The sequence below is a fragment of the Mus pahari genome, chromosome 13 (assembly GCF_900095145.1).
Source record: "Mus pahari chromosome 13, PAHARI_EIJ_v1.1, whole genome shotgun sequence".
Classification (NCBI taxonomy): Eukaryota; Metazoa; Chordata; class Mammalia; order Rodentia; family Muridae; genus Mus; species Mus pahari.
The window spans coordinates 91,266,980-91,279,898 of NC_034602.1; the positions used below are offsets into that span (position 1 = coordinate 91,266,980).

General features: G+C 44.3%; 1 protein-coding gene across 6 annotated transcripts in view; it reads right to left on the reverse strand.

Annotated features, from left to right (window-relative positions):
* Mapk10 (mitogen-activated protein kinase 10) overlaps nucleotides 1-12,919 on the reverse strand; it is a 288,159-nt gene that overhangs the window by 73,361 nt on the left and 201,879 nt on the right. For all 6 annotated transcript variants that reach the window (XM_029544976.1, XM_029544977.1, XM_021210549.2 and 3 more), the window contains 2 exons: nucleotides 5,409-5,538; nucleotides 538-596 (listed from right to left, as the gene is read on the reverse strand). In XM_029544976.1, the coding sequence (XP_029400836.1) occupies nucleotides 538-596; nucleotides 5,409-5,538 (189 nt within the window). The remainder of the gene's footprint in view (nucleotides 1-537; nucleotides 597-5,408; nucleotides 5,539-12,919) is intronic.

The window sequence follows — 12,919 nt, forward strand, 5'->3', positions numbered from 1 at the left end:
AGGCAGAGGCAGAGGCAGAGGCAGAGGCAGAGGCATGTGGATTTCTGAGTTCAAGGCCAGCCTGGTCTACAGAGTGAGTTCCAGAACAGCCAGAGCTACACAGAGAAACCCTGTCTCAAACTTCTCTACCCCACCAAAAACAAAACAAAACATAACAAAACAAAAAACCCTGCAGCCTGTCTTTTATTAATATTTCATAAAATTAATTGAGCTGTCCCAGAATCTTACAAAATTGATGAGCAAATATTCAATAAGGCCTTCTTACTTTCCTGCTCTACTGAGAGTGTGGAACAAAAAGCTTATGGACCAGACAGAGGCAGGAGTGCCCTTCAGAAGGTCATACTCATCACAGTAGCATCTTCACTACATATTGCATCAGGCTCTGGGTCCTGTCCCTCAGGTCCCTTTGATCTTGGCAGGGAATTTCATCTAGGATTTTACTATTTCTTTTTTTTTTTTTTTTCCTTTACCCTGGAGTTGTCTAAGTGAATGCCGGGCTCAACCTTCTTTCATTACCTTTATTCATTTGTTACTTACACATCTTGGAACTCCTCCAGTGTTTTCTGGGGTGTAAAAACATTTAATAAGCTAATAATCTGGAAGAGAGAGCAGGAAAGAGACAAAGAAAAGAAAGATAATAGAAAGTTAATTATTTTTGAAGTATAATGTATTTATTCTTACTATAAGACACTCAATAAAGCCACGATGGAAACAGGAGAAGCTGGGAATGTCTCTGAACTGCTTCTGAGAACAGAAAACTGTGATCAGGAAGCACATAAAACCTGTCTTCGTGTTCCTAATGAAGTCATAGTACCAGTTCTGAGGCAGAGAACTGACAAAGCTAGAAAAGACCTGTGTACTGCACTGCTTCTTGTGACTCTGTGATCGCACACAGGTGGTTAATTCATAGAGTGACAAAGACACTGGGAGAGAAAGGCAAGGGAACCCTCACAAACCATCACAAGGTGCCTTGTCCCTCCAAACGCAAAGCCACACTGTACATCATGCTTTGCTTTGGTGTTGAAACTTTCTTTTATTTCAGTCAAATACTACTTCAAACAAGGCCCCAGTCAGTACTGGGGTGGGGATGGGGTAGGATGAACTGTGCACAGTAATGATGAAAAATTCTGCAAAAAGCAGGTTGAAAAGTTGGCTAAATTCAGTTCTAACTGTAGTTTAGAGTGACTTTGTGAATTAGGTGGTAAGGTAAGTCAACCTGAGAAACGACATTTGGCATAAGTCCGTATAAATTATTTGTATAAATAACCCCACATGTCTTCCCATTTAAATGTTATACATTAATGTATGAGCAGAAAATAAAAAGATAAATAAGGGGAACTGTCTACTTAAAATGTAGCTATGAATAGAAATCCACTTTACCAAAAACTTCATTTGAGATCTAAATAACTTCAGGGCACAAACAAATTCAGTGGCTTTTCAGAAAGCTTGTTTGTGGCACTCACACATAACATGCTTAAAACAACACAACCCTAAAGAACTGAAAAATGAGTCATTGCTATAATTTTTTTCATTGCTGTTTGGATAAATTATTTTTAAAAGGCACTGAGGCATCCAGTGTTTGTGTTAAACTTAAAAGTGTCTGTTATTCTGAGAGCTGGATGACAGGTCAAGTGGCATGATGCGTGTATGTAGTGCATCTGTCACGTGATCATCATATGTGATCATTGTCTATTTCCCATACATCAAATACATCTCATAAAGTAATATTTTATTGCAGAGGGGTTTTTTTGTTTTAGAAAAATTGGACCATACACAGTTACACACACACTCATTTACTCACACACTCTCACACATACACACCATATAAGGATTGAATAAGGCTAACTTCCATCATCTTGTGGCATTTAAATTAGTCTCAAGCAACATTACAGGCTGCTTTCAGTATCAGTTTCCCATGATATGGGGCCCGGGGCGGGGAGTGCTGTGGAGCTGTGGGAAGCAGACCTGGAGCAAGAGTGGGCTCGAGGTATGTCCTAACCCCAGAAATCTCATCCTGAGATCAGCAGGATTAGCATTGCTCCCCTCTCTACCCTGGGCCTACATTTCCTTTGCCTCACTGGAGGAGGTCTCCTATTCCATATCCCCGTAGCCAGATTAAACTTCCTTTCTCCTTATAAGGTCATGTCCAGTGGTACCTGGAATTACTCCGTATGCAAATGAGGCATCCCCAGCACCCTGGCCCCAGCCAATGATGTACACTCACCCTGATAGCCCCTACTCACTCCCAAGGGTTTAAATAGCCTTTGTTCCCCCATTAAAATGGACTGTCTCACTGAAGCTGCCTCTGGGGAGCCTGCTCTCCTCATACTCACTGTGACGTACTCTCTCTTAGCCTCTGACCTGCTAGTCTGCCCTGTCCCCATGCCCCTACTTCCCCTCTCAGGATCCACCAGCTGTGATCTCAGGCCTGTCACACTGCTACAAGTGGGGAAGTGGAGCCTGAAGGGCATCGTGATCCATTCCTTCTTCAGTGTTCTTATTTCCCATTTTCCTAGGCACCCATTTTATAACTTCTTGCTTGAGCATATGTTTGTGCGCTCTGCCCTCAGAAGCCAAAGGTCTCAGATTCCTTGGAACTAGGTGGCCTCGAGTGACCACGCAGGTGCTGGGAATTCTGGGAATTTAACCCATCTCCTTCGGCAGAGATTTCCATGTTCTTACCCAGAGTCATCTCTCCATATCCCCTAACGTCCCAGCTAAAAGCTCATGTGTTGCTGTCCAGTGCTGAGCCCACTAGGCAAGTGCCCAACACGCAGCTCAGTTCCAGAAGAGATCATCACAGACACTTCCACTTCTGAATAGCGTTTCCCAGCAGGAATCTGATTCAGTTGTTTTATTCCAAAGTCTGGTGAGGCACAGCCATGAGTCAGCATTTGTCAAGACCTTGCCATCACAGCAATCATTTCCTAGAATTGGGTTTTCTTTTTCTAAATGGATTTTCCTATTATTAAACCAACAGTGTCAACTGACTTGAACCCCTGGGAGCTCCCAGAGACTGGGCCACCAACCAAAGAGCATACATGGGCAGTTCCAAGGCCCCTGGCACAATTGTAGCAGAGGGCTGCTTTGTCTGGCCTCAGTGGGAGAGGATGTGCCTAATCCTGCAGAGACTTGACACCCCAGGGATGGGGGACACCTGGACGTGGGGGCGGCACCCTCTCAGAGGTGAAGGGGAAGTGGAAAAGGGGGGAATAACTCTGTAACGGGGGACCAAGAGGGGGCAACATTTGGGATGTAACTAAATAAAATAATAATTTTTTAAAAAGAATTTTAATGAGATCAATTCATTGTTTTTCTTCGCTTTTCAAGGGATTAACAGAATTCCCAGTTTAAATAGCCTTTCCCTTTGTGTAGAGTATTAATGAAGAATTATAGTTGGTTGTAGGTGAGCTTTCTCTTTGTTAAAAACCGTTTGAATAGGCTCATATGCATATATTCACATACACAAACATAAAAGGAGGATATAGTGGGTTTGATGTTGTCTATAAGTTGTCATAGCAATTTGGAAGTCTTTGTTTTCCTTAAGGAATGGTTCTCATAAACCTCGGGATATGCAGGGATATTGCAGTCAACATCAGAGGAAGGTCTCAAGTGTTTTCTCCTTCTATAAGGCAATGCTGATGGTGGAGTAACTGTATGGCAAGGTTGTTTAGTCACTGTCCTGGGAGTTCCAAGGCCTGGTGCCAGCCTGAGCTTGGTTATGGAGATGCCACAAGGGAACAATCATACCTCGAAGCAGGAAGTCGGACAAGTGATTGGGCTCACGTTTACAAGACATTCTCATGGAATCCCAGAGCTCCCACGAAAGCTATGCTCATCCCTTCTAAATACTTGTCTACCGTTATCCTAAGCAACTAGATCCCTCTTCTGAAAGGTTGGCTGGTCACCTCTCACATGACAAGACCAGAGACCAATCTTTCAACATATGAACCTTTGGAAAGCACAGTTGAAACCTATCCAAGCCACACCAGAGAGAACATGTCTCTCAAGTTGGCCAAGCAGCTGGGAATTTCTCCATAAGATCTTTCCAGACCTCCACAGGCTCCGGATTAAGTAGGAAGAAGTTCACATATTGCAAACGTTCTTCTCAGCTGTTCATTCCCGTACCCATCAGCTTTCGCTGGGAGGGGTTTGTTTCACTCTCCTTCCTGACATCGGAAGCCCCCTCCCTGGTCACATGACCAAGGCATTACAAAGTAAGAGACCACATTGCTTTTATACAGTGTGACTCTTTTTTTCTTTTTTTTTTTTTTTTTGGGGGGGGGGTTGGTTTTTCGAGACAGGGTTTCTCTGTATAGCCCTGGCTGTTCTGGAACTTATTCTGTAGACCAGGCTGGTCTCGAACTCAGAAATCAGCCTCTCTCTGCCTCACAGTGTGACTCTTGAGAATTGTTTTTCCCATCATATCCAGTTTTCTTTCTAGAAGTCACACTGGAGTAGAGCAACTGAATAAAAGAGGCACACTGTCGCTTTGTCACAAATGCCATTCAGCCAAGCATAATTTGCTGCTTACTGCTCTGGTAGACAGTTTGCCACATGAAACGATCTCACTTACAAAATATATTGATAATTTCATATATTCTAGGTTTGTTTATACTTTAGGGCGAAGTAGGAAGATGTGATCGCTATTATTTTTAGGTTTATCTATGAAAGTATAAATTTATTGCATATTTGTGTGAAAGAAAATGTGCCTAATAAACTTGTGATTATTATTAGGAATTATCATCGTAAAGTTAAAGAATTTTCTTTGCTTTCTCCTCACTAAGAGGACAGAGGGCACACAGACTGAGGTCCTCGCCTGACATTAATGAAGACTGGACTCTGAAGCAATGGCCACCTCCACCCAGGTGCACTGAGCAAGGCCTCTGGATGGCCCTGCTCCAATTGCTTCTCCTCTGTGTGCTCCGGCTGCCTCCCCCTCCCAAAGCAAGATACTCACACAGCAGGGAGGGGTCCTCAACAGCTGAAGCTTCAGCCTGACTAACTGAAGTGCACAGGAGACAATATGGTGGCGCAAATCTTCCCTCATTTCTTATGAACCCAAAACAGAAGGAAATGTTTGTCCTATGAGGCTTTTTCGGGTATTTAGTTTGTTTGGGGGCTTCAGTTTGATTGTAAAGCATGAGGCTCCTGGGTTAATTCTGAGCATGATAACCAAATAAGGTTAATTTCATAATACTGGAATCTCAGTCCCATTCATCTCCTCAATGCCATATGGCTTCTGGATAATTTTTAAAGCAGGAAGGTACCATGGGGACAGTAAAACCAAATTCAGCATGTGAGCAAAACCAACAACCTTAGGAGACAGAGCTGGCCAAGCAAGCCTGCCGCCAGCAGAGCAGCTGCTGTCTTCCTCTCGCCTTACAACCTCCCACACAGAGACTCACGTTTTTATGGTTCACACACTTCATGAGGACCAGCTCCCGGTAAGCCCTCTTGGCGTGAGTTTGGTTCTGGAAGGGTCTGCTGAGCTTCTTAATGGCCACATTTCTGTCGAGGACAGCGTCATACGCAGCACTGTCAAGATTCAAAAGGGAGTCCGACTTCAGAACGCAGTATGGACAAAGACGATAGCTCTATGAATCATAGCTGGATGCTTATAGGATACATGTTAATAAAGTCACAAGGAAAGGTAGGCATGACTGGAAGAAGATGGGAAGGGGAGGGGGAAGGGATCAGGATGTGGAAGGGGAAGGAAAAAGGGTGGGACATTGCCAGGGTACAGCTTCAAATGGCACCACTGAGCTGGAGATTGGGATATGGAAGCCAAGCACTCAAATTACCCATAGGGCCCATGACCACGGTAAGTTATTCCATCTATCTGAGCTTGAATTTCTCATCTGTCAACAGGATATGTAGGTAGTCTCTATCTGAGATAGACTGCAGGTTCTTTGATTATTTTACATGTATATCTGCTCTTTCCCCATGAACAAGGTCCAGTTTTTTACAGTCTGACGGCAAAAGCCATGAACGCATTGACTGATCAGTCATGAGAGTGCACTCATGAACTACAAGGCTCAAGATGAGATACATCACTGGAAGACACTCCCATACCACACATAACCACCAAGAGAGAAGTAAGTGCTACTGACACATGCAGCCTTCAAGTCAGCTAACAGTAAATTCTCATGCTTTTAAAAAGCAATCTAATGTCATAGACTGTTCCTCTCGTAGTCAAATGAGAATGTTACAGGGCCTTTTTGCTTCTGTATCTCATGATTTACCCATAACATGTTTGTATTGCATGCAAGGCACTTCGGGGTTTGCTGGGTTTTGTTGGTTTTCAGGATAAATAAGTGAACCGGAATCCCTAAAACTGATTTGTTAAATTTGCAGTGCTGTTAACCATTTAGGGGTCAAGCTATTGAGTCAGAAGACAGAGTGTGACTTCCTATAATGATGTGGGGTACATCTATGGTAACGAGGGGCTCACAGGGCAACTTGGATGAAGCTTTATATTTTGCCTAGTACACCCTTCATTTGATCTTTAGTTGTTGGGGGTAGGTCTTGTGTTCCTATGTATTCAAATGTTAAATTCTGTACCCCAAGATCTTGTTGCTCCAAGAGGAGCAAATTCCTACGTACACCAGGCTTTGTTGTGTAAACCTTGTTCCCCAATTTAAAACTATTGGCTAAATAAAAATGGCCACAGCCAACTACCAAGGAGAATAGAGAGGTAGAGTTTGAGTAACCAGGCTGGGGGGGGGGGGATCAAAGATCAGGATACAAGGAGGAAGAGGAAGGGCAGTGAATGACAAGGGAGAGTGAAGGAGGAGGACGATGGGGAGAACAGGAGGTCTCCATTAGATGGGATGGAGCAGTAGCATGTGTCCGAGAGAAATGCACCCCCAGGATGAACTGCTGGAGCAGATGTAATCTGAGCAGGGTTCAAACAGCAAGTACTTGGGTAATGTGGCTGGCTGGCAAGCAGACAGTCTTGCAAATAGAAAAATAGACTCACGAGTAATACCCCGCCCTGTCATTGTGCTAGAGCAGATTTTTAAAAACCCATAGGACTCTGCCTTGATTATCGGGGGCTGGCCAGGTCATATTTAAAACTAATAGACCTTATTAAACTCTACTTAGAATTACTTTTCTCTAAACTATCTCCAACACAAGTTTTTTTTTTTTTTTTCTCTGCCTATGTCCCTTCAAAGTCAGAGCTCACTGTAAGTAAGCCAGCTCATTCTGTTGGTGGGCAGCTTTAAGAGTAGCAAGGCCATGATTCCAACAAAGACAGTAGTCTCTATGGTTACCTTGAAAGCAGTTGGCCATGCCAAATTATAGAAACTATTCCCTTTTGTTATGACCAACCTCTAGTCTGAAATCCTTCAAAGGGCCAAGTAAACACTCAGAAAGTCAGCCTCCCTGCTTCCAGCAAAGCATGTTCTTTCTTCATCTAAATATCACCAGCATCTTCATACCATGGGTCTGTATGTAATTTCAAGTCCCATCTTCATCTGGGCTGTTTCCTCTGAAAGTACTTCAGTCTCTCGGTATTCTAGCACATGTGGTGCTGAACTGAATAAAGCTATGGTACTCTGGATGTCAGGGAAATCTAGGGTAGGGCTACCAGCGCTTTCCCACACCCCGTGCTCACTCCGTGGTCCTATCACACAGTCGACAATCCGACTGTCCGCCCTGGTCTCAGATGACGTTATCTATGGACCCACTTTGTACCACGCTGCTTTAAAACAGAAAGAGAACCTATGGGCTGCTGAGGTGGCTCAGCAGGTGAAGGGGCTTGCTGCCAAGCCTGATGACTCCAGTTTGAATCCTGAGATCCAACATGGTGGGAGGAGAAAACCAACTCCAGCAAGTTGTCCCCTGGCCTCTGTCACACGCGGAGTTAATAAATGGAGAAGTTCTAACCGTACTTTTTCTGATCGTCTTCTTACATGTTTTAGAATCTGTACCCCGCCGCTGGGATGTGTTACGTTTATCCCACCAATGAGAGAAGAGGTAAGATGAAGAGAGCCCTGGCATGCAAACTACAAGCTTTACGGGTTTTTGTATTTACGGGCTCATGCATACAAGCTTTAAATTTACTTCTCAAGGTCAGTGATGGTAGCCGCAGGAACTGGCCACTCACTTCAAGGAAAACCTGAAAATCTACAGCCAAATATAAGTTAGTTAAGATTTTTCAAATCTCTAAAATAAATAGATGAAAAGAAATAAGACAGGAATCAAAAGTAACTCATGACGGCACGTCCGGTGAAGTCACATGACCTCTGAGGTCAGCGTAGCGATACAGTCATCCAGGCAGCCGACACATCCTGATGGCGACAGTCAGGCCCCATGACGGGCTAGCACGCTGGTCATTCTCCTTGGCTGATGCCATCCTCTGAGGTCAATCCTGCAGCTCAGCAGCCTCGCTTGCTGATGCTGCCCAAGAACATGCATGGCCCCCATATTTGGCCAGTTCGGCTGGTGAATCTCTCGCTCTTCAATGACTCTGCATCTCTCTTTACAGAGGAAAGATTCAGGAGGCTTGCCCTTGGGTAAATCCCTGAAATATTGACCTGGTCCTGCAGACAGTGGGCCAAGCCCCGAGGTCCTGAGGAATAACTGAAGAAACACCAACGCCTGAATTTCTCCATAGGTGACTCGCTGGTTAGGTTCTCCTGACATCGTATTGCACTCTCCCTTTCTCTGGTAGCCTTTCCTCGATGAAGTTTTTGCGAAGGATGGCAGCCCTGCTGCACTCTAGTGTATACTCACGAGAAGACAGTGCACACTCTCTCTCTTGTCAGTCTCTTTACATTCCCATCAGAATTAACAACATCCCTGCGCCAAGCTTGCTCTAAGAGTGTAAGGACTGTAGCTGTTGTGTCTCAGCTAGTAAACAACACCGAGTGCTAGTCTTAAAAAGCAGTGTCCTTGTTAGGTTTATTATGCAACATAGAACAAAATATGAATTTTTTATACTGTGTGACAATTAGAAGTCAGTATACTAGTTAACAATTTCTGGTCTTCCCATTAGCTATATTTTAATTTAACCAACTCACCACCTTGACCATGTTTCTGAAGTTCACCTCATAACATAAAAGAATAGGGAGAAGTCTGGTTAAAATCCAGATACATTATATAGATATCTGGCTTTCAACATTAATAAGCTGGTTAGGGTTTTTAATGAAACAATGTTCAGTTTCTGTTTCCTTAAAGGCCCACAGGGTGTTTCTAATCAACATCAAGGTCAGGTGCCTCTTACAATCTCCTTTCCCCAACAGAATGACAATCTTGCCTGTCTATCGTTGTGTGGAATATTACCAGTTGGGTCACTGGATATTATTTGACCCTTCTGCATAACATTCTTGTGTGAAAGAGACTTCAAAGTTAAATGACAAATCCTAGTTCGTTTGTAGCGAGCACTCTGGATTCCAGTGGGTCTGTCAAGACCCAGGAAAGCCTTGCCAGGCAGGGCTAGGATGGTAGCCAGCTCCTGCCATTGGCTGGATGGCAAGTCAAGCTGGCAGAAGATGTGTGATTTTTCTGTGCCACAGTGATTGGTGTCATCCTCCACATTTCAGGTTGGCAGAAGGCAGCTGCGGCCACCATGGTTCGACCCCTTATCCCGGATACGGTGTTGGTGTAACAGAAAATTCTCCAGGTACCTGCTTCCAGCTCAAGATTCTCTGACTTCAGAGATGAGTATGCGGTCTGGCAACATGGCAGTTCTGGGGTCTTCCAGAGTCGGGAGCTCCCTGCAAAGCCCTCCCTCCAGGAGGCCCAGACAGAAGCCCACTTCTCTGGGTTTCCAGCAGGCGAACAAGCACATAATTGATTGTATTAAACTTCCATCTTCAGAAATTGTCTCCCTCCTTCCTTTGTCCCTGTAGGCACTACAAACCCCCGTTCTCTGCAGTCCCTACATCATCCCTGGCAGTGATCTAACAAGCACACCTGCCGACTGCCACTGTTGCTGCTGCACAGGTAGACTGGTGTGTCAAGGGTTCCCTTTCCTAGTAAGTCATCTTTAACTCATGGCCATGAATTCTTGATGTTTTCCCCTTTCTCTATGGAGATAAAAATGGAAGCACACCTTTAGAAAGACTCTCTGACTAGTTTCTTCAGTATTTGCTGAAGAACTATAACCAATGTCGTATAACAATAACAGTGATGACTTCAGCTACAACCAGTGTCATATAACTATAGCATAAGCTACTGACCCATCTCTACTATTACCAGGTCAGATGGTTAAAGGAATATGTGGACATCTGTTACTATGTTCCTGACACTTAAGCCAGTCATACGAAGCCATAAATCTATGCTTGACTCTCTGTGTAAATTTATGTAAACACTTGTGTGTGCACACATAACCGCAGGCAAGTTTTACTCTCAACATTTATCAGTTTTATCTTCTCACAATCTCACACACCGACTGCAGGGATTTTTTTTTTTCTCTCCAGAGGGAGAATTATTTATTTGAATATTTTTCTCACCTCCTTCCCTTTAATATTTAAAATGTTCTTAATCGTTTTAACACATTGAGGTGTCAAGGGTGGATCTGCATGTGTCGCCTCTCAGAAGCTAACAATGAGGCACCATTGGTGGATCTTAAATATTCTAATACATCACCTGCCCCGGCCAAACTCCACTCTAACACTTCAGCTTGATTTTAAAACTGCACAGGAGAAAAACACAAACACAAACACAAACACAAACCTAACTTCAAATATCTAGCTTTCATGACCAGAGAAGACCAAGTCCCACTTTCGCCAGTGTGAACTGTTACTGAATCTGCTAAACTCAGTTCTGCATTTTGAACCTGTTCACAGGCTCACGGAGCAAAGGGGAGGGAGATGGACTCCTTTGAGCTCAAGACAGAATGTCTGGAAGTCAGCACATGCTGAAGGAGATGAAGGTGATGCTGAAGGAGAAGATCTGAGACCCAACTCACAAGACCAGCTACATCTTGGAGGGATGGTGGTACACACACCTGCGTGCCTTAGTTCAATCAGACAATGTGGGGTTAACTTTGGTTGTCAGCTTGACCACATCTTGAATCAATTAAAACCCCAGCAGCTGGGTGTGCCTACAAGGGAGTTCCTTGGTTGGATCATTTGAGGTTGGCCAACGCACCCTAAATCTGGGCCACACCTTCTAGCAGCAGCCCACTTAAAAGGACAGAGGAGGCATTTGCCTTTTGCTTGCTGGCTGTCACATTTACGGGCAAGCTCATGTATCCTACCCCTGAGGCTCTCCTCCACTGGTGTTAGAGCCTAATTCTTCAGGATTCCAATACGGACTGGGAATTCCCTGGGACTCCAGCACCCTGTTGAGGCTGCTGAGACATTCAGTCTCATAGACTGATTAACTGTGGCAATCTTGACCTTTCTTTCTGGAGACAGCCATTGTTGCACTGCTGGGACCACAGCCTGAAGGCCCCTTTCATAAATACCATTTAATATCCTATCAGTTACTCCCCTTCTGAGAAGGCTGGTGACACAGACAGTGGAGCTCACAAATAGGAGAATTAGTCTCACAGTTCTGATGCTGGGAAAGCTGAGGTAGCAGTACATTCAGTGTCAAGGGACTGTCCTCGAAAATGGCACATCTTGCTCTGACCTCACATGGAAGAAAGGCCTGACTAGCCATCGGGCTTGTCACAAAACTACTAATGTCATCTGTAAAGGTAGACGCTCAGGCCCTATCACCTCCTGGGGACTCCAGTGTCTAATCCTGTCATATGGCTTCTAAGATGTGAAGAGATGGAGAGGCATCGGATTTCCAATGACAGGGTGGCGTGAGATGCTTTCACAGCCTTCTCTCCAGTCAGAGCCTTTACCTGGATCAAATGACAAATCTCCCAAATTAGGATGCTCATTTTAACTTTCACAGGACACGCGCACACACACACACACACACACACACACACACACAGCACATGTATATATGTGTGCTTGTGTGTGTACATGTATATGTGAGTACGTTTGTATGTGTGTGCATGTGGGGGAGTATGTGTGTGCATGTGTGTAGGGTATGTGTGTATGTAAGGCTTTGACAAGATAAAAGAAATCATTAAAACCCTAGATTGATGAAATAGATTCTATTGCTGGTGAAGGGAAAAAGTTTATTACACCCCAGTAGCTTAGGAACATTTGTATAGTTTGAATACTTTTTGAATTTGTGTTTGCACAGGCCCTGATTATTGTGTGAACTCATGTGTTTGCAGATTGTTATAGCTTTTTGCCAAGAATTTGTGGGCTTTGTTGCTAGGCTATAGGTGAAAAACTTCCCTGGTAACCTGCTCCTGCACAGGACTCCAACCCCTCACCCCTCCTATACCCATTCTTTGTAAATCATCTCAAATCAGGAAGCTAAAACTTGTCAGATTGATGGCCCAGGGCCATGTGGTTTGGAAATCCCCAATTCCCTCTTCCCTTCTTCCCCCTGGAGGGTCCATTAAAAAAAAAAAAAGGTCCCTCTCCCCTTAGGGGTCAACTCTACCCCCTGTGTGAGATACAAGTTGTCTTCCAGAGCTCTGGCACCCCAAATAAAGCCTCATGTGATTTGCATCAAAGACAGTCTCTTGTGAGTTCACGTGGGGGGGGGGGTCAGCGCCATCCTGAGACTAGAGCAACTGTCTCCCCAATTTCGGGAGTCTTACATGTACATGTGTGTGCATGTGGGGGGGGGGTATGTGTGTGCATGTGTGTGTGTGTGCTTCTCTGTACCTGTGATGCCTCGACCAAGAGAAAATAAGTTACAGCCATTTAAATGGTACCTGCTTTGCATTATTTCATCAGTGCTTCAAAGAGTATGTTACTGTGGTGGGTTGAGAATGTGGCTGGCCCAGGGAGTGGCACTATTAGGTGGTGTGGCCTTGTTGGAGTAGGTGTGGCCTTGTTCAGTTTTCTTTTTTCTTTTTTCTTTTTTCTTTTTTCTTTTTTTTTTT